This window comes from Rhinolophus ferrumequinum, chromosome 26 (genome assembly GCF_004115265.2).
Source record: "Rhinolophus ferrumequinum isolate MPI-CBG mRhiFer1 chromosome 26, mRhiFer1_v1.p, whole genome shotgun sequence".
NCBI classification, from domain to species: domain Eukaryota; kingdom Metazoa; phylum Chordata; class Mammalia; order Chiroptera; family Rhinolophidae; genus Rhinolophus; species Rhinolophus ferrumequinum.
This window is the reverse complement of record NC_046309.1, coordinates 17,208,242-17,229,762: the sequence shown is the minus strand read 5'-3', so window position 1 is coordinate 17,229,762 and position 21,521 is coordinate 17,208,242. Positions and strand designations below refer to the sequence as shown.

The 21,521-nt window shown below is 50.3% G+C and overlaps 1 protein-coding gene across 4 annotated transcripts; it reads left to right on the top strand.

Moving 5' to 3' along the window:
• The first annotated feature begins 3,404 nt into the window (after positions 1 to 3,404).
• IRF5 (interferon regulatory factor 5) lies at positions 3,405 to 13,831 on the top strand. Of its 4 annotated transcripts, XM_033099289.1 has the most exons (10): positions 3,405 to 3,666; positions 8,334 to 8,539; positions 10,280 to 10,469; positions 10,889 to 10,947; positions 11,433 to 11,466; positions 11,646 to 11,915; positions 12,155 to 12,303; positions 12,400 to 12,547; positions 12,636 to 12,754; positions 13,004 to 13,831. In XM_033099289.1, exons 1-10 carry the CDS (start codon positions 3,615 to 3,617, stop codon positions 13,232 to 13,234), a joined length of 1,458 nt encoding a protein of 485 aa, XP_032955180.1. In that variant the 5' UTR covers positions 3,405 to 3,614; the 3' UTR covers positions 13,235 to 13,831. The 4 variants fall into 4 exon arrangements, with proteins under 4 accessions (XP_032955180.1, XP_032955178.1, XP_032955181.1 ...); XM_033099287.1 differs by having other exon boundaries at positions 3,407 to 3,666; positions 12,155 to 12,547; XM_033099290.1 differs by lacking the exon at positions 3,405 to 3,666 and adding an exon at positions 3,729 to 3,874 and having other exon boundaries at positions 12,155 to 12,547.
• Positions 13,832 to 21,521: the final 7,690 nt, after the last annotated feature.

The following is a 21,521-nucleotide window of genomic DNA, read 5'->3' as shown; positions in this document are numbered from 1 at the left end:
GGTGTAATGAAGACATCTAGATGGAGGACGTGAGTGGCAGAAGAATCAGAATAAGGACCGATGACTATTGCAGTGAGAGGTAGGGAAGGGGAGAGGTGGCCAGGAGAGCGGGGAAGACGCTAAGGCACTGCACTGAGCTAGGAGTGGAATCCCAGGGCAGCATGAAAAGTCTCCACCACAGTTACCTAAAGGGGATGGTGAGAAGCCCAGGCAACAATGAAACTCCAGGATCTGAGAGTTTAAATGAGAAAGAGACCCAGAGACTGGAGTTTCTGAGCAGTTCCTGAGGGTTTCAGGATCTGCAGGAGCTGTGGATCCAAGGTCCTGAGCAGAATCTATGGGACAGGGGTAGGAGGGTGGCCGGTTGGCTCAGTTGGTTACAGCGCAGTGATCATAACACAAAAGTCGCCGGTTTGATTCCCACGTGGGCCAGTCAGCTGCGTCCTCCACAACTAGATTGAAAACAACGACTTGGCTTGGAGCTGATGGGTCCTGGAAAAACACACTGTTCCCCAATATTCCACAATTTAAAAAAAAAATTAAAAAAGTAATTGTCGATAGGTATGTAACTATAAAACAAAACAAAACAAAAAACAGAAAAGGGGTGGGAGCCAGGTTGCAGGGGATCAGGGAGAGGAAAGGTACTGACCAGGAAGGAAAAGGAAAGTAGTATTTATTAATAGGGCCAAAGGAGCAGGGGCCCTGGGCCTGGAAAGGAAGAGGGCGTCTGTGCAGCTTTCTAGGCCTCAGGCCATGGACACAGAGAAAGAGGCGCTCATTGGGAGAGGTGGGGACATGAGATCTAGAGAGCATCTGACAGTGCTGGCCAAGTGAGGGCCTTCCAGGTCACGCCCCAGAAAGCTCTGAGGAGGCGGCAGTTAGTCAGAAAGGGGGAGGAAGCCCCAGCTGGGGCATCGATAATAATAAAGCTACACTTGTGTGTGTCAGAAATGGTGTGCACTGTACAGGAGCCAGAGTGGCCAAAGTAAACCTATGCCAGATAACGTCACATCTCTGCTCGACCTGCACAACAACTCAAAAGCCCCAATTGTGTTACTGAAGCATTTGCTGTCTACCTCACTCCACAGAATGGAAGCTCCAAGAGGGCAGGGGATTTAGACAAAATGGACTTTTCGTTTGCCACTTTATCCTGGCACATAGAGGTGTTCACTGAGCATTTGTCGAATTTAGGCCTCACCGCAAACCTGTGAAAGTAAGGTTATCATTGTCACTTAACAGGTGGGAAATGGGGATTCTGAGAGTGTCTGTGGTTTGCTCAATGTCTGAGTGGTGAAGCCAGAATGTGACTCAGCACTGGGTCCAGCCAACAAGTTCCCAGAAATGGGGACTATGTGAGGAACAGGCCAGCCTGGGGAACCCTGAGAGCTGGGGCCGGAGGAAGTATACCTCCTGGAGGGTAGGTTTCAGGCAAAGGTAGCTGTCCTCTGCACAGGCCTGCATTGAGGCGGGCAGGTTCAGAGTTGGGTGGGAGGTTCAGCTGCCCCTTGGACCTCAGTCTTCTCTCCCACCACTCATACCGGGCTTCTTTCAGTTCCCTTTGGTGACACAGCTTACACACACACACACACACACACACACACACACACACACCCTCGCTTCTACCGGAATCAGGCCTCTAACCACACGCTCAATCTGAAGCCTTAGCCAGGGGAAATGGAGGCAGGGGCGGTCCCGTTGGGAGTGAGGGGCCTAGACACACATCTCCGTGGAGGCTCCTGGGGCTGTGAAGGCCACATCCCCGTTACCCATGTGCCCTGGGGGGAACTGGGAGTGACTGCCTGGGGGTCGGTGTAGCCTCACTTCCCCTTTGCTTGTGCCTCACCCTGAGACAGCATCAGGAGGCAAGACCCTTCCATTTTGGAAGAGCCGGAGTGATGCTCTCTGCCCCTGCCCCTTCCTCCCTATGTCCTGTCTCTTACCCAGAGTGGTTGTTGGCTCAGGTTCCCCTGGTCTGGACAAAGCAGGTCCTGAGCAGAGGGGAGCCCCTGAAATGCCCCCATCCCTGGAGCCTCACACCAGAGATGTGAGCTCAGTAATGTCATCTGCCCTTTACAGACAGGGTATGAGAATCCCAGGACCTACTTCAGGAGACTTAGCTTGAACATAAGAGAGCTGGATGCAAGCTCAAGTGCGGTGCTGCTTCCTCTGCACACAGCCCCTACAGGGTTTGTGTTGAAGTTCAGAGCCTTCTCAAGGTGGGGATCAAGGGGCACAGTGTGTGGGGCAGACTTCAGAATCCTAGTCTCATGATCTTTCAGACTGTATGGGGAGCATTTGACAATAAAAGAAGGCTCTTCCTGACTATTGCTCCAACTATATTTTCTAGTCCGATAAATAATATTTTCTATTAAGCATGACTGGCCTCCAGTGAAAAAGGTTCTCATTTTGTGGGAGACCACTTTCAATTAAATAGCAGTTTGATTTTTAAAGAAAGAAATACAACAAAACAATCTACTTAGCTACATTTTCTCCATCCACACTTCAAATTTAAAAAATACGAAATAGTGAAATACTCAGCAGATATAGTACAAATAATAAAATACTTATGTATGACTATATTTCCATTTTATATTAGGGCTACAAGGAGTAGGGGAGAGGGATAGAGAAGCAGAAGAGAAGAAAAAAGACAAAACGATGAGCGATGATACAGGTAAAAACCAACTCAGGTTTTCCTAGATGGAAGGAGAGGGGAGGAGAAGGTCAAAGTTCTGATTCATCAACTGACTAATACCGTATTTATTAAAAACACAGGCTCTAAACCTTAAGGGGCAAATAGTACCTTCTAGAACTTACATATTTTAGTTGCTGTCTAAAATTTAGTCGGTTAACTTGGAAATGCTCTTTATTTAAAAATATTTTTATTGAAAATTACTGTGGAAAACGGGAGTGGTCCCTGAATAAGCGGATTCCAGTGGGAATCAGACAATGCAACCATAAGTGAAACCGGCGAGGAAGAGCTTGGGAGCTCCGGAGGGGAAGCTTTCCAGAGGAGGTGATGCTGAAACACAATTTGAAGCGAAGAATGTTCCGTGAGAAGGAACAGATCCCGTCAAAATTGAGGCCGGCGAGCGACGCCCATTTATGGCACCGAAGAATGGCTGATGGATAGTCAAGGTAGCGGTGAGTGAAGAGGCAGGACAGGTGATTATGATGCTGACCCCGAGGGGCTCCGAAGGCGACCAGGGTGGAGAAGCTGGGCGGGCAGGTATGGTGGTCGGGAATTAGAAAGAGTCAGAGGAGCCTGAGGAGCCCTGTCTGCGGGCACGTCTAGGAGGGGGTGTCCGGGTCCGGGAGCCAGCGGCTCGGGGTTGGGGGCTGGGATGACCCTCTGAAGGGAAGCGGGCGGGTGGGGCGAGGGCGGGGGCCATCTCTCTGTTGTCCCATCGCGCTCTCGTACAAGGCTTGGTTGATTGTCTGTGTCTGCACGGATCTTGAGCTCCCGGAGGGCGCGGGAAAGCTCCAGGGCCCAACTGAGCACTGCGACAGGGTGGGGTGGGATTGTCGAATGACTATTTTGCGGTTCCAGTTGCCGAAGGAGCCCAGTCGTCGGTCCAGGCCACCGCGCTCCCTCGCGATTCCCCGGAGGCCCGGGGATGCAGTGGGTCCGGCCTGGCCCGAAGCTGAGCCCGAGCCCGCAGTCGCCGGGTCAGTGCGGGGGCCCCAGGGTGGCTCTGTGAGGGAGGGCGGGGCGCTGCCCGCGCACCCAGGCTTGGCGGCCGCGGCCCAAGGGCGGGGGCGGGCGATGCGGAAGTGCCAGGACGGCGGGTGGGAGGCGCAGCTCCGGGACAGCGCAGTCGGCCCCGCCGCCCGGCCCGTGCTCCCGGGCGCAGCCACGCGGGCGCTCCGCTGACAGGTAGGTCCCGGTGGCCGCGCGCTCCTCTCTGCGCCAGCCCGGCACCTGCCAGCTGCGGGGAGGAGACTGGAGCCGGGCGGGCACGGGGGAGGGATCGGCGTCCAGCTCGCTTGGCGCGGGAGCTCGGGTGGGAACCTAGTGCAGGGCGCGCCCCGCGGGTCTGGCGGCCTCCGGGGTGTCTCCTACGTCCTGATCACCATAGGGTGTCCCGCACCGGCAGCCTTTGCCCAGCAGGCCCCGGGAAGCCCAGAGGGGCGCAATTCTCTCCCTCCGTCTCGCGTCACCTAGGATGGGGAGCGCCCAGGCACCTGGCAGAAGGGTGGCTTGGGCCATGGAGGGGCGAGTCCCGATTCTTCCTTTCTGTGCTCCCCGGGGCACCCCTCACCCTTTTGGGTAAGAGGATGAGGTTTAAAGAGTTCATTCTCCCAGGCCAATGGCCGGAATTCGGGCAGAGAGTGTGTAGGAAGATGGTGTCAGGTAGAGGCGCCGTCTTTTGACTCGTCTCGGAGAAAGGGAGGCGCTGACCCTCCTAGCAGAGGAGAGGAATCGCAGCGCACAGTATCTCTTGCACTCGTTTCTTTACGTCCTTCCTTCAAACTTAAAAACGAAACAATTAAGAATCTCAAAGCGGAGGAAAAGAGACTAGTGTGGCCGTGACCCCAGAGGGGCGGGAGCGGGTGCCCCCAGGTATCGCGGAAGGGATTGGGGGACTTTCCTGACCTCGCCGCCACTCTGGGCACAGCAGGGCTGGGAAGAGGGCGGGGGCGCCACCCGCCGGAGGAGCAGTGGGAGAGGCAGACCCTGAGCCAGCTCCCCCCCCGGTTGCTCCAGAGGCAATATGCCCTGGGCGGAACCTGCCGGGAGGTCCAGCGCAGGGTCTGGCCTGGACTCCCGCGCGTCCAGAGGGGGGATAAGTGACCAGGAGCAGTAAGGACGCGGGCGGGGCCGATGGAGGAAGCTTGAGGCCCTCTGGAGGTGGCAGCCGTGTCAGAGGCAGAGTCCGCGGCCTTCCCTGAGCTATTGGCCCGGGGCGCTGAGGCTCCCAGCAAGTCTAGCGAGGCATTGGGAAATCACCTTTTCTTACTTTAAGGCCCGACTTTGGGGTTTCCCCCTGCTCCTTGGCCTTCCCCCACCGTGCCCCTGGGAGGAGGCCGAGAGAGACTTCTTTCTGCCGCATCTGCCGCCTAAACCTCCGCTTGTCCCAGGGTGCGATCCACTCACCTGGAGGGGGCGGGACTTAGGGTCTTGCTGGTGCAGGAACCCCCGCTTTCTCCCTGAGCTTGGCGTGGGGTTTGCGGAGAGACAATGTGAATCAAACTCGGGAGATGGCAAGGGGCTCGCTACTCTGCCCACAACCAGGGGCTGCGGTGCTTCCTGCCCTAGGGGTCCTTGGTGCCCAGAGTTCTAGGCTCCTCCGGTCGCTGGCTCCTGGGACTTCAGGGCCTGGCATGAATTGTGGGGCCTCCCCGACCCCAGAGGGGCTCCTGGCTGCCCTGCTAGATGCTTCACTTACGGAGGCCCACTCAAGTCCTCAGCAGCCCACACCTCTTTTGGCATTTCCTTGGAAGCGGATGCAGGCACTGGTTTTTCCCACTTTCCAGAGCTCAGATTCACGAAGCTAGGTCTGGGGTACAGAAATTTCACCCCTGAGAAGGCAGACCCATTCAGCTGTCAGCCAGTCGGGCAGACCCTGGCCAGCCCTGTTCTCTGTTGGAAAGTCAAGTCCTCTTCCCAGCAGTGTGTGTGTGTGGGTGGGGTGGGGGGCTGGGAATGTAAAAGAGACTTTCTGAGAGCTGCCCTATTGCTTCTGGGGTCCCTTGGAAATCTGGACAACTGCTTCCATCTGGAGGGAAAGTAGGGATGGGGCACAAAGGCTTTAGGATGGTCTGAATCAGATCTAAACCCACCTCGGGCAAGAGGAAGCCACTTTGGGAAGCCGATGCTGACCCTGGTCCTGGTGCACTTGGCTGCAGGCAGACCCCCTGGCGCTGAAGGACGTTCTGTGTGTGCTGGGCAGACCCTCTCTCGGCCCTGCCGAGGCCGCTTGAAGGGTCTGTACCTTAGAGACGTGAGGCCAGAATTATCATCGCAAAACCTGTGTATTGAATATCAGTGTTGGGCCGGGCCTGGCAGTGGGACTCACCCCGACTTCCTCCTTGCCCTGGGCAGAGGAGTAGGCCTTTCTGGTCTCCCACTGCACCACCCCTGACATAGCTGCAGGCCCAACTATGTGTGCGTGGGTCATCAGGAAAGTGGGCCTTCCTTCTGTGTCAACAGAGCTTTCCTCTGTCTACCTTTATTCACTTAGCCGGAATTGCCTGCTACGGGTGACGCTCGCCCCTCTGTTCTAAACCCAAGGCCTTTGGGGGGAGGCTACCCAACACTATGAACCACACTAAATGTCCAACGACCACCAGCAGACTTAGGGATTGGGGGATGGGCTACGGGGTGAGAGATTGATAATGTGGTCTGGGGGACCCAAATGAGAATTTTTTCTCCATGTCCCTTCCCTCCCCCAGCTCACAGTGAGTCAGGTTTCTGCGTTGTCCTCTCTGGCCACTTTCATTTCCCCTAGGACTGGGTGGAGGGTGGTGAAGAAAGGGGAACTGAGATACCCGTCTTCTGAGGCTTGGGGGCAGGGCTGGAAGGTTTCCCACCCTCCCTGGCCCAGCCTGGAGCTGGGCACTGCTCTGAGGAGAGGCCTGCCAATGGAGACTTCTTAGCAGGAGGTGGCACTTAGCAGCCACAACCCAAAAAGTTACTGGGCAAGGAATTTCAGGGGAAACTGAGGCTCAGTGCTCCAAGGCCAAAGCAGACCTGGAACAACAGAGAAGCAGGCCCACTCAGGCAGGCCAGGAGGCCACCAGGGCAGCCCAGCCTCGGTTGGATGGTTTTAGCTGTTAGAAAGTTCTCCAGTCTGGTTCTAGTCTGCCTCAGTGGAAGCTGTTGTGGTGTAGACTCAAACCCGATTCCTTTTGTACACTGGAGTGCCTCAAATATTAAAGATAGCTCTCATCTCCTCCATCCCCCTCAGTATTCACTTCACCAACCCAGATACCCCGGTCCTTCAGCCACTCCTTCCCTGACAGGCCTTGGACCCTCACCTGCATTAGAAACAGCGTGCCTAAGGAGCCTGGTCCTGGGGAAGTGTGTGCCCTCTTACACGTGCATGCACACCCATCTACTCACTGTGCTCAGAAACTAGAGCCCGGGCTAGAGGCAGCCTGCTTTCTCATCCTGCTCAGCCCTTTGTTCTTTACTTGCTGAGTGACAGATTCCCCTGTCAGTCTCGGGAGGGGTGGCTCTATGGTGGCGCAGCCCGTCTTGTCTCTGATTCTGGGCTCACAGATTAAGGGCAAGGGCAGGAGAGAAACCACCCGGGGTGGAGCTGGGCAGGAGGGGGCTCAAGACAGTGAAGAGAAGTTTCAGGTCCTGTGTCTGGAGAGCAGCTGGCAGGTGAAGGGGAGGAGGCGTGGGTTCCACGTGGCCAGCTGGCCTCTGACTAGGGACGCAGGGACTGGCCTGGAGCGGTGGCACTGGCTCCCCATGGGCGGCTGTTAGACTTCGCCTCTGTAGTTCCCGCAGCTCTGGGCCGCATGGGGCCTGGCAGATGTTAGGTGCTTACTAATTACTGAATGAATGAATGAATGGTCAGGGGACGAACCAGAGTCTAGGAAGTTGATGGCTTTAGAAGGATAGACTCTAAGTTTGGTGGCCGCTGTCCTGGTGAGGCAGGAAGTGGACTGAGTTGGCTGATAGGATTTCTCTCAGGGTGTCCAGGTTTCTCTCAGGATCCCTGAGGGAAACTCAGGAAGAAAGGAGGCTCTGAGGACTGGCTGTGGAAACCCTGCGTCCGTGTACACATCTGCCTCAGTCCCGGGCCAGATTTCCTCGCGAAGGAAGGGAGCAGGGTGGGGCAGGGAGAAAGCTAAGCAAGGATGTGGAAGCAGCTGGAGCTGGAAGCTGGCTTTAGCCTGACCCCTCAGGAAGCTCTGGAGCACCCATAGCCCCAGTTTGCTTCACGGAGAGCAAGGGGACCCTCCTTTTGTCCCTGTGTATCAGCTGTGCATTGGCTATGTGCTGTCCCCTGTGGGGAGGGCGGCAACGAGGCAGGTCTTGCAGTGGGCGGCCCTGTGACTCTGCTGTGCGAGCCTCACAACAGCTGGGGAAGTGATCCTTTGTCTGGTAAAGGGAGTCTGGGTGGGGCATCCACAGCGTTCACTACAGCTGTAACCCCCTCCTTCCTTTGCACCCAGACACAGCAGGGGCCCAGTGATAAGAAAGCCGAAGGAAAAGGGAATTGGCTTTGAGCACCTGGACCCACTGGAGAGACTCCAGCCCCGATGATGGGAGGAAGGGAAAGCCACTAGCTGGGCGCCCTGAGTGTCCCCATGTCCCTCTGCCAAAGGAGCCTTGAGCTGCAAATCTGCTGATACTCCCCTCTGGCTTTCTTCTGCAGACTCCTTTGCCATGAACCAGCCTGCCCCCGGGGCCCCCCCTCCGCCCCGCCGCGTGAGGCTGAAGCCCTGGCTGGTGGCCCAGGTGAACAGCTGCCAGTACCCAGGGCTTCAGTGGGTCAATGGCGAAAGGAAATTCTTCTGCATCCCCTGGCGCCATGCCACGCGGCACGGCCCAAGCCAGGACGGAGATAACACCATCTTCAAGGTAAGCCTTGGATGGGCTATTGCCTGGACCTCTGAGGCATCCCCTCCCTGGGGGGGGGGGGGCCCGCCCCAAATCTCAAACTGGCCATTTACCCAGCTGCCTTGCTGCAGGTGACGGTAGGCCTGGACTAAGGGGATGCAGGCATGACCACAGGGTATATACTTTTTCTAACCTGATCCCCAGAGCAAGGTGGGGACTGATGGAACCCCAGGAGATCTTCCTGTCAGTCTTCTTCTTCTACCTTTTTCTTGTCTCATTCTCATTACACGTGAGTACACGTGCACTGTTCCTGTTTGGTGTACACATATGCTAAAAGAAGACAACAGAATTCCCCTGTAACTACTCTGCCTATTTTTTGCTTATATTTTTAGTTCTCTGCATATGTGTATATATGAGATGCAAATGTAGAATCAAGCTAGTAGATACTCTACTTTGTAACCCACATTTTTCATCCAACATCAGAACCAGCTTTTCTCTCCAACATATGCCACTTCACTTTTAGAGACTGCTGAAGTTTCCGTGGGAGGGGTTTAGCACAGTTTATTCACCCCGTCTCAGTTTTTGACACTTCTGGCTGCTTTTAGTGTTTCAGTGTTAAAGACCACATCGCTAGGTACTCCCTCTAAACTCTTACCCTTTGCACATCTTAAATGGTTTTCTTTGGGGTTAGTTCCTAGCATTCAACATTGCTGGGTCAAAGAGAATGCTTATTTTTAAAGCTTTGGCTATTATATTTTGTACTTTATAAAGCTTTGATATTAGTCTTTGTACTTTATACTTACCTTTTCAAGATTCTTTTCAAATCTGTTTCTTATTTTTGAACAGTTAACATGGTCACACAACTCAAAATTTAAAAAGCATAAAATGGTTTGCAGCAAAAAGTCTCTCTCCTACCCCAGTCCCCAGCAAGCCACCCTCTCCCTGGAAGCAACTAGTATTATCAGTTTCTTGTTTATCCTGCATGAGAGGTTTTTGTGCTTCTACAAACACTTTTCACAAAATGACAGATGTATGCATACTCCTGCACCTCATATTTCTTGAAGACCACATCATGTCAGTATATCAAACGCTTCCTCCTTTTTTCTTACTGCCTCCTATTTAATTCTCTGGATTGGCCATAATTTAACCAGCCCCTGTTGATAAACACTTAGGTTACTTGGGGTCTTTTGTTTTTACAAACAGTGCTGCAATAAATGACTTTGTATGTGCAGAATTTTGTGGGGATGCTTCTGTAGGATAGATTCCTAGAAGTCAAATGGAAGTATATGGAGCTTGTCCTAAGAACAGGCACAATTAGTTCTGAGAGCTTTATGGGCCCTTGAGTCTTCACGACCACCCTATGAGGTGGGTTCTATCATGGGGAGACCCAAGCAAAGAGAGACAAAGTGACATGCCCCTGGCACACAGCTGGTGGGTGGCAGTTTCTGGATTCAAACCCAGTCCTGCTCCAGACCTCACGCTCTTACCCACCACGTTGCACCAGCCTCCTTAGAGATTGTACCTATTTATCCCCCAAGAGCCATGAATGCAATGCCTTTCAAAGCACCTGGATTTCCTGTAGCTTGTTGGAGCCCTAGGGGCTGGGAAGGACTGGTGTCATGTCTCCCACCTGGCAGAGGGGCACTCAGTATGTGGCTGAAAGTCTCCCCACACAGCAGCGACTCCCATCAGCCAGGAGGAGCTGGGCTTTGGTGAGGGGTGAGGTTCTCTGTGGTCGCCTCTCTTCTCTTCCTGCCCCAGGCCTGGGCCAAGGAGACGGGGAAGTACACCGAGGGGGTAGACGAGGCTGATCCCGCCAAGTGGAAGGCCAACCTGCGCTGCGCTCTTAACAAGAGCCGTGACTTCCGCCTCATCTATGATGGGCCCCGGGACATGCCGCCTCAGCCCTATAAGATCTACGAGGTCTGCTCCAATGGCCCTGCTTCCGCAGGTATCGTTCCTGGCCCTGTGTGGGCCACCTAGGAGGCTGTGCAGGAAGAACCAGGGCCCTCCAGGGTTCAGTGGTTGGGCATATGCTGCTAGGTCATTACACCCAGGGCTCCTAAGGAGTGGTCTGGGATAGGTCATTTGTGGGGCCAAGAGTGGCTTGGCATGGACCAGAGCCTCAGGCCATCTTCCTCGACCAGCCAGCCCTCGGCCTGGATCTTGGCCCAGGGTGCTGAGTGCCATGGGGTTGGGGAAGTCCTTACTGATTCCTGATGGCTGTGCAGCCCTTCACCTCACTGTGTTTGGGCAGTGCTGGGCAGGGGAAAAGCCACAGCAGGAGCTGCCCTGAGAGCCCCTGGGGCCTCCCTCCTCCTCCCCCACTGACTCCCTTCCTGTCTTTCTTTTCTCTCCCTCCATCTGCAGAGTCACAGCCCAGTGAGGATTGCACTTGTGCAGGAGACGGGGAGGAAGAAGACGAAGAGGTGAGGGAGGGCCTCTCTCCCAGGGTCCGCCCACCCTGACGTGGTGGGCCTGCTGGGGACATTTCTGCTCTCCTCTGCTCTAGGACCGAGTAGCCCCATTTCTCTGGAGCCGGCTGCTCTTCCGGCAGCAATCTGGGATTCTGAGGATAGGAACAAAGTCACCACCTTGAACCCTCTGGGGCTTTGTTGCTACAAAACCTGCTCACACATTGTCTGACTGATCCTCAGAGCAGTTGGGGCTTAGTACATACTAGACCTGTTCAGAAGGTAGATGCGGAAACTTTGGTACTGAGAGCTTACTGGCCTGCCTGGGATGGCAGAGCTGGGGCTGGAGGCAGAGTCTGGCCTGGGCTAAGGCGAAACCCAGGCAATTGCCTTGTGGTTCTCATGTGTTATTGCTTTAGCATCAGATCAATGTAATAAGCTATCCTCCCTTCTCTCTCTCTGGCCTCTTCCCTCCTCCTTTGCCTGTGTCTTCCCTTCAGCTCCAGAGGATGTTACCAAGCCTGAGCATCACAGGTGAGGCAGGCAGGTGGTGTGGTTGGAGGCCTAGTATAAGGAAAAGCCTCAGGTACCATAGGTCCCTGGGAGGGGGCTGAAGGGAGGCTGATGGGGAGGCCCAGGGCTGGGAGTAGGTGCCCCCGGGAGGCAGTTCCTGGAAGCGGCATTAAAGCTCTGTCCCCCCCCTCCCCCCGTAGAAGCAGTGCAGCCTGGCACCTCCATGGCACCCTATTCTTTACCCAAAGAGGATGTCAGGTGGCCACCCACTCTCCAGCCGCCGGTGGTGGTGGGCCCCCCTGCTCCAGACCCCAGACTGCTGGTCCCGGCCGCTGGCGACGCCGCTGCCTTTAGGCCGCTTCTCCCTGAGGTCCTGCCGAGCCAGCCGCCTGGGCCGCTGGCTGCCGGTCTGCCCCCTGCAGGCGAACAACTCCTGCCTGAACTGCTGATCAGCCCCCACATGCTGCCTCGTAAGGACCCATGGGTGGGCTGGGGAGGGTAAATCCGTGCTGGGGCGGGGGTCAGTTTGCAAGGAGGATAGAGGATGATGAAGCACAAAGACGCCATGCCAGTCCCTTTTTGGGTGGGGGGAAGTAAGTAGGAGAGTTGACCACACGACCTAGCCCCTGGGCAGAGAAAGTCAGGGGGGCCGTAGAAGGGGGAGGCGTGGGGCTCAAAGACGGGGCGGCCCTGCCTCTCTGCCCCACAGTGACTGACCTGGAGATCAAGTTCCAGTACCGGGGCCGGCCACCCCGTGCTCTCACCATCAGCAACCCCCATGGCTGCCGGCTTTTCTATAGCCAGCTGGAAGCCACCCAGGAGCAGGTGGAGCTCTTCGGGCCGGTGAGCCTGGAGCAGGTGCGTTTCCCCAGCCCCGAGGACATCCCCAGCGACAAGCAGCGCTTCTACACGAACCAGCTGCTGGATGTGCTGGACCGTGGGCTCATCCTCCAGCTGCAAGGCCAGGATCTGTACGCCATCCGCCTTTGCCAATGCAAGGTGTTCTGGAGCGGGCCCTGCGCCTCAGCTCATGCGTCACAGCCCAACCCCATCCAGCGGGAGGTCAAGACCAAGCTCTTCAGCCTGGAGCATTTTCTCAATGGTGAGGGCCCACACCGTGTTCCATGTGGCCTCCTCTCATCCAGGGGCACGGGTCTAGCCTCTGACAAAGCGTCTTGGTCTCGCTGCAGAGCTCATCCTGTTCCAGAAGGGCCAGACCAATACCCCACCACCGTTCGAAATCTTCTTCTGCTTTGGGGAGGAGTGGCCAGACCGCAAACCCCGAGAGAAGAAGCTCATCACTGTACAGGTATGTCACCATCTCCTAACACTCCCAGCCCTGCTTTGGCTCGAGTATTGGGTAATCCTGAGACAAACCCTTGTCCCACGGTGGAGGCTCAGGGTCTCCAGGCAGTGTAAACTTGGCTGCCAGAGGTAGTCAAGACCAAGGGCTGTCCACACATAAGTGGCCTTTGTATGAGGTGGACATTTGTGCCCCTTCTTCCTGGTGGATGCATTCCACCCCCCGCCTGTCCTGGCTCCTCTCCTCTGCTCCCAGGTGGTGCCTGTAGCCGCTCGGCTCTTGTTGGAGATGTTCTCAGGGGAGCTTTCCTGGTCAGCTGATAGCATCCGGTTACAGATCTCAAACCCAGACCTCAAAGACCGCATGGTGGAACAGTTCAAGGAGCTGCATCACATCTGGCAGTCCCAGCAGCAGTTGCAGCCAGTAGTCCAGGCCCCTCCTGCTGGCCCCGGGCCCTGGCCCATGCACCCAGTTGGCATGCAATGAGGCTGCAGTGACTGAAACAGGCTTCTTGCGTGGCTATATGGTCTGATGTGGAGGTACAATGGCCCCAGTGGGCAGCTGACTGGCTGCAGGGTCCTATATCTGGGTCTCCTGGAAATGGACTTGGGCCACACAAGAGAGGGGAGAGAGGCTCGCATGCCAGGTTCTCCCTGCAGACGGAAGGTGAGGGAAACTGGAAGCCAGTTTTGCTTTGGGGACTGTCTTCTGGACATGCTCTGCCAGCTCTCATCTGCTGGCTCTGGAGGAACTCAGCCATAACACCGTGAGCAGGGCAGGGGCTTCCCCGACCCCAGGGGCCTAGCTGTACAGAGGGAATTGCCCCAGAGTGCCCCCATTTCCCCTGGCAGAAAGAGCCAAGTGCTCTGGGCCAGGTCCCAGGGCCTCTGCAGAGCCTTGGCTTGATTTTGGGGTTCCCTAGTTTGAGCCTCGCTTCTTCTTCTTTCCCCTCCCTGAGATCAATATGAGCACTTAGGTATTATACCAAATACTTAAGGCTGGCAGCTACCTCCTTTCTTGACAGTCTGAGAACCTGGTGTAGAAAGTGGAATTTTATGTATTTTTGGATTAATAAATGTTAAAACCAGACTCAGTTATTTCGTTCCTTTATCCAGTACCAGTTGCTGCTCTATCATCCATTTCTGATGCCAGCTAGCCCTTTTTTCCCTAGGACCTGCCCTCCATCTCGGGCCGTTGACACAGGGAGGGCCTGCCTTCCACGCTGATGAGTCAGTAGCGCCTCCATAAGCACTCACCTGGCTGGCTGCTTTCCAGAAGGAAGCTGGCTAAAGCAAGGGTGTGGATTTGTAAATGTGTTCAGAATAGAAAATCCTGTCCAAATCAATTTCCCTGTAAGAAATGGTGAAAAAAAGAAGGGCTGGTATTTCAACTACACTTAGGACCATGACAATCTGTTATCCTCCTGTATATCCATATACGATTAATATATTAGGACAATGCATGCAAACTGTTGGTGATTGTTTGAATGTGGCTCATAGCTGTAATTTTCTGGCCTGATCAATTTGGTTGTTTATCTTTTTATTAGGAAGATTTTAAACATTTGTGAAAGTAGGGAGAATGGTGTGAAATTCCCATGCAGTAGCTTCAACAATTACCACTTCATAGTCAGTCTTTCTCATTTAAACTACATCCACACCCCCACCCTGAGATTATTTTGAAGCAAATCCTACACATAACGTTTCATGTGTAGTCGGTATATATCTAAGACAAGGACCATTTTGAAAAAAACAAAACCACAATATCATCACACCTAATGGGAAGACATCAACTTTTATCAAATATCTATTGTTTACACATTTAAGGCATTAGATAGATTTTCTTCTCTTGCAATGTAATTGTGGAAGATACTGAATTGGTTGTTCTGCATACTGCTTTTGCCTGCGTGCTAGCTGCATGTCTGTTGTTGATACACTTTGTCTCCTGTATTTCCTGTAAATGGGACTTTGATCTAGACTCTCCATTCTTGAGGCTCAACGGGATGCAGCTTTTTCTGTTTTGATTACCTGTTAGTGGGAATTTGAGTTTCCATCTTTAATTAGTATACATCATGCTACAGTGAATAGGCGTGTGCCTACTTATGTCTTTTCATATTTTTGCTGGTGTATCTTAGGTATGGAGTCCCAGAAATGGGATTTCTGGGCTGAAAGGTAAGTGCGTGTAATTTTGTGTAGATATTGGCAAAATCCTGTAAATCTGAGGGTGCCTATTTCCCCAGTCTCACCAACCAACTATATTGTTAACCTTTTGGATTTCTGCCAACCTGACAGGTGAGAAATAGTATCTTAGTGCCATTTCTTGTTATGGGCAAGGCTGAGCACCTTTATACGGTGAAGCAGCCTGTGCTGATTTTTTTTTTTAATAAACAATTTTAGAATAGTTTTCGATTCATAGAAAAGTTACTAATAGAGTTCCTAAAAACCCCACACCGAGTTTCCCCAATTGCTAACACCTTATATTACTATATTTGTCACAACTAATGAAATTATATGAATACACTTATTAACTAAATTCCATTTTTTAATGCAGATTTCATTAGCTTTTAATCTAATATCGTTTTTCTGTTCCAGGATCCCATCCAAGTTATCACATTACATTTAGTCATCACATCTCCTTTGCCTCCACTGGTCTAAGGATTTCTTTCCTTGGTTTTGACTTTGAGGGTACATTTTGGAAAATCCCCCATTTTGGGTTTATCTGTTGTGTTTCTCACAGTTTTTGTAAGGAAGACCACAGAGGTGAAGTGTCATTCTCACCACATCATACTGAGGGGACATACAATCACCACGATTTATCACGTTGGTGTTGACCTTCATCACCTGGCTAAGGTCGTATTTGTCAGGTTTCTCTACTACAAAGTGACTTCGCTATGCCCTTTTCCATGCAGCACATATGTACAGAGGTTTCAGAATTGTTAACTTATACCCCTTTAAGAAATTTTACCAATTAGAGCAGTGCTTATATCGTTCCTTTTGTCTTTAGTCTTAGTTTTCAGTCCTTTACAAATTCTCCCCACTAGCTGTGCTGCTCTGTTTCCTCTCTACATTGCAATTAGTTATCAACACTTTAAGATTAGATGTCACATATCAGATTTTCAGCTTCTCAGAAAACTGGCAAACATGGAAACATTGTCTTCCATTCCCCAATGGCAATAATCAGCTGAACCTTTAGATGGGACTGTCCTTCCAGTTCAATAGTCCTCTCGGAGCCTGCTTCACTCCTTTCACTTCCTTGTCCCCGAAGGCATTTGAGTTTGCAACCCTTGATGAACAGTAGAGCAGGGAGACCGAGAATAGATGAATTCTAGATGCCTGGAAGATCTGCACTAGGTGAGCACGTGTGGACAGATGTCCACAGGCAGCTCAATGGTTGCCGGAAATCTTCCTTGGGCTTCTACTTACTTCTTCTTAAAAATAAAACAGAAACAGCACACCTGGCTCTCATTTCAGAGATATGTGTTGCAGTAGCCAGTTGTGGACAGACATACCCCATTCCACAGGTTAAAGGCAGGACAATGCGTGTTGCAACTCACTGCTCCTTAGTGATGCTGGAGTTCCGCTTCGCTTCGGAGTAGCCTTTGGCTGTGCTGGTGGCCTCTGCTAGTGTTGAAGTTGGACTCCATTAGAACACTGATGTCTGTGGCCCAGACGAACACATACCTATAGCACCCAGTGGAAAACTTCCCTCCCTTCCCTCCTCCAAGCCCTTCCTCCCAACAAAGTTCATCCTTGTATCTAACTAAATAGCCCCTTTTAATTCAAGATTCCTTCCTCTAATTCAGCTTTTCATTGACATACATAACTTTTCAGTATTCATAAGAGACGATATTGATGGCTTTTCCGTTTTTTTCTTTAAATAATTTTTTATTTTTCAATTAGAGTTGATATACACTATTATATTAGTTTTAGGTATACAACATAGTGATTAGACATCTATAACTTATGATCACCCTGGCAAATCTAATACCAATCTGACACCACACATAGTTATTACAACATGATTGACTATATTTCTTATGCTATGCTTTACATCCCCATGACTATTTTGTAACAATCAATTTGTATTTCTTAATCCCTTCCCACTTTTCACCCATCCCAACCCCTATCCCATCTAGCACCCATCAAAAGGTTTTGTATCTATGAGTTTGTTTCTATTTTGTTTATTTTGTTCTTTAGATTCCATATATAAGTGAAATCATACGGCATTTGTCTTTCTCTGTCTGACTTACTCCACTCAGCACAATGCCTTCTAGGTCCATCCATGTTGTTGCAGATGGATGACGATTTCATTTTTTTCTATGGTGGAGTAATATTCCATTGTATATATGTACCACATCTTCTTTATTCAATCATCCACTGATGGACACCTAGGTTGCCTCTATATCTTGACCATTGCAAATAACGCTGCAATGAGCATATGGATGCACATGTCCCTTTGAAGTAGAGTTTTGGGGTTTTTTTTGATAAATACCCAGAAGTGGAATTAATGGGTCCTTCTAAGTCTTTTGTTATAGCCCTTGTTTTAAAGTATTTCGTCTGGTGTAAGTATTGCTAGTCCAGCTTATTTTTTTCCATTTCCATTTTCATGAAATATCTTTTTTCCATCCCTTTACTTCCAGTCTCTGTGTGTCTTTCAATTTGAAGTGAGTCTCTTGTAAGCAGCATATTAAGTAAGGGTCTTGTTTTCTTATTCATTCAGCCACCCTATCTTTTGATTGCAGCATTTTATCCATTTACATTGAAAGTAATTGTTGATAGATATGTAGTTATTGCCATTTTATTATTCATATTTTTTATCTTTTCTTTTTATTCTTCTTAAAGAAATTCCTCCAACATTCCTTGTAATATGTACTGGTTTGATGGTGATGAACTCCTTTAGCTTTTTCTTGTCTGGGAAGCTCTTTATCTGTCTTTCAATTCTAAATGGTAGCTTTGCTGGGTAGAGTAATCTTGGTTGTAGGTCCTAGTTTTTCATCACTTGAAATATTTTGTGCCAATCCCTCTGGCCTGCAAAGTTTCTGTTGAGAAATCAGCTGACAGTCTTATGGGTTCTCCCTTGTGAGTAACTAACTGCTTTTCTCCTGCTGCTTTTAAGATTCTCTGTCTTTAAACTTTGGCATTTTAATTATCATGTATCTTGGTGTGATGATCCTCTTTATTTTCATTTTGTTTGGAACTATGTTTCCTGGGCTTGTATGTCTATCTCCTTCACCAGGTTAGGGGACTTTTCCATCATTATTTCTTCAAGTAGTTTTTTAATTCCTTGCTCTCGCTCTTCTTTTTGGACTATATTTTTGTCATTCTGATTGGGTGTTTTCTGCTACCCTATCTTCTAAATTGCTGATTCAATCCTCTGATTCATCTAATCTACTGTTGATTCCCTCTAATGTATTATTTCAGTGATTGAACCCATTTATTTTTTATGTTGTCTATCTCCATTTTTATGTTTACTATCTCTTTGTTGAAGTTCTCACTGAGATCATTGAACATCTTTATAACCAGTGTTTTGAACTGTCTGGTAGATTGTTTGTCTCTATTTTATTTTTTTTCTGGAGTTCTGTCTTTTATATGAGACATATTTCTTTGTTTCCCATTTTGTTTTTGTTTCTATGTATTAGGTAGAGCTGCTATGTCTCCCGGTCTTAGCAGAATGACCTTATGTAGTAGGTGTCCTGTGGGGCCCAGTGGCACAGTCTCCCTGGTCACTTGGGCCAGGTGCTCCAGGTGTGTCCCTTGTGTGGGTTGTGTGTGTCCTCATGTTGTAGTTGAGCCTCGGTTGCTGTTTGCATGTCAATGAGAGGGATTCACCCTCAGGCTGACTGGTTATGAGGAATGGTTGTGAGGACGGACTACAGTGGGGGAGCTGTGCAGGGGCGGACACTATCAAGCAGGATTCACTTTAGCAGAGCGCTGGTGCCTGTCCCATCTGCTGTTTGGGTGTGTCGTTTGTGGTGGTGGTTGGGTGGTGCTCTAGTGTGGTCTGAAGCTGGCCACTGGGTGTGTTGGTTCTGGGGGCTCTTGGGAGGTGCTCTGTTGCAGGCTGTTAGTCACTGCCTGTGCCTTGCTTGGAGCTGTCTGGAAGGGCCTAAGCCGCAAACCGAGGCCAACTGCCAGTAGTACTGGACTTGGGGCTGCTTAGCAAGAGATATGGGGCATGCCAAAGCCAATACTGCTTGTTTGGGGCTTGTGAACCTTTGAGAGATTTTAGGAAAGTCGGGAACAAGAGCCAAGACAGGGTGTTTGTATGGAAAAACCACTGGAAGCAGTTTGGGTGGGCCCACAAGTTGGGTGGGGCCGGGTCTCAGGGAATCATCAGGGCAGGGTGAATGGTGTTAGCCAGGTTATGAAAACTCAGATATGGCACCTGCCTGCGTCTGCAAACTGGCTGGGGTGAGGACTCAACAGAGGAAAGATAGATTCTGCCAGCAATTCTGTCTGGGAGAAAGCTGCCCCTCAAGCCCTTGACCAGAAGCCAGACAAGTCAGTTCCTCCACTTAGGTACCGAGCACCTTTCGAGCTGCTGCCTCACTGCTGGAGCTCAGAGCTAGCAAGTCTGTCAGCGAGTAAGTCCGTGTGTGGGGCCTTTAAGAGGAGTGCCTGGGATTCCAGCAGCCCCGTCTCCCTCATTTGCATACTCTGCTGTGGTTTTCAGACAGCTGTGGGGACTTCTCTTCCCGACACTGGAACCCTGGGCAGCCTGGTGTTGGGCTGGGACTCCTCGTTCCTGGGGGTGGTGGTGGGGGGAACTCAGCAGCCAAGATATCCCTCCTGATTTTTAATGGTCCCAGGCAGGTGTGGGACCAGCTCATTGTGTCATTGCCCTTCCTACCAGTCTAGACATGGCTTCGGTATGTCCTTAGTTGTACAACTTCGGTTCAGCTAGACTTAAGGCAATTCTCCATAGTGGTTGTTCTGTAGTTTAGTTGTAATTTTGATGTAGTTGTGATAGGAGGCCAGCACAGCATTTACCATCTTGACCAGAAGAGATTTTGCCTTTTTTAGGGACAATGCAAGTTTCTTAGAACACTTGAATTTCATTCTCCTGCTCCTGATCTATATGCTTTTGTTGTCCAGTGTATTTTTGTCAGAGGAATGTTCTTGGAAGCAATTTTCTCATTTGCTGATAATGTATCCGAAGAAAATCAGGCACACCTTCTTGCATAATCTTGGATGTTTAACTTCTCTGGATTTTGGCCTTTGCACAACCAGGGCAGCTAAACCAGGGCCACACAAGGTGGACACATACATTGCATTTATGAGGTACTGATGCCATTCAAAAGCTCAAGTTCTTATTTACCCCACATTCTCAGTTATTGATCTTTATAGTAGAGGCACATAAAAATTACAAGTTACTTTCCTTTAGCATAATCTCCCTGGAATAGCCCCAGTGGGTGATCTGTCTCACATAAGCGTGACTAAAATTCCTTGGCTAAGCCAATCGGGGAAAAGGGGAACAGACAATTCTGTGGAGACTTTCTGACAGTTAAGTTCAGGTGCAAGACTCTCATTCTACTCTCACTAGACAACGTCATGCAGGAACACAGTATCTACATTAGGGTACCTGATCCCAAACAGTCCCTTTTTAAATTAAAATATAGGTGGGTGTCCTTGCTATACCAAAAAGTAATGACCATTTTAAGAACTAGTCTGAAGCGATCTGTGAGACGTACAATAAGCAGTGAGGGCCTGACACTATTACTAAGAGTTCTGGTTTCCAAAGCTAGAGCTGTGATGTTCTTGACATTAATGAGGATATGCATTCCACATGTTGTTTTTCAGTGGCCAGGGAGAGCTGTATTAAGTCTTCCACGTATTTTCAGTCCGAGATACAATTTTCTGTGATAAAAGCCAAATTCCTTAAACAGAGCAAAGTCAACTACCTATTGCAATTACCTAGAACTGGACCAGGATTTAAAGTATTGTTTACCCAGAAAATGAAAGGGATATCTAGGGTGTTGTGCTGATCCCCAGAATTTGGTAATTCACTCTAAACACTGTTTCACATTCAAGTTTTTCCCTCTCCTTCCAATGATGCCTCTTTAGAGTATAACTCTGAGTATAATTGATGTGATGCAGGAAAGACTGTTTCACTGATTCCAAATACTAGATGCAGCTCTGCAGTCAAGGTTATTAGCTCAAAGCCCAGCAACGGTAACATACTATATGATCCCATTTACATAAAACTCAAGAATATGCAAATTACTCTACAATGATAGAAAGCAGATCAGTGGCCACTTGGGCATGGGAGAGGATAGGCAGAGCCATAAGAAAACTTCTGGGATTAAGAATAGGTTCACTATGTTGATTGTTAATGATTTCATGGGTGTATCCTATGTCAAAGCTTATCAACTGTATGTATAACTTAAATATGTGCAGCTTACTGTATGTCCATTGTACTTCAATATAGGTGTTTTTTAGACCAAATAATCAGTAGATTAGGAAACAATCTACTTGGGTGGCCATTGTAGAAAGAACATACCACATTTCTGTTTAACATGCTGAATGACCAATTCTCTTTTCCACTGAGGCTACACGAAAAGATAAAATGTAGCATGAAGAGTTTTAGGATGAATCAGAATAAAAGATGCAGAATGAGCCACTCCCCTGAAATATGAAGGTTTATGGCATTAAGGCCAGGGGGACTGCCTTTCAAACTCCATATACAGACAATTAGATAACAACTAAGACTGCTCACTGAAGTGGTCTAGCTGCACCATTTTAGAACTATGAAGCAGTGAAAGGAAGTGAAAACAAAC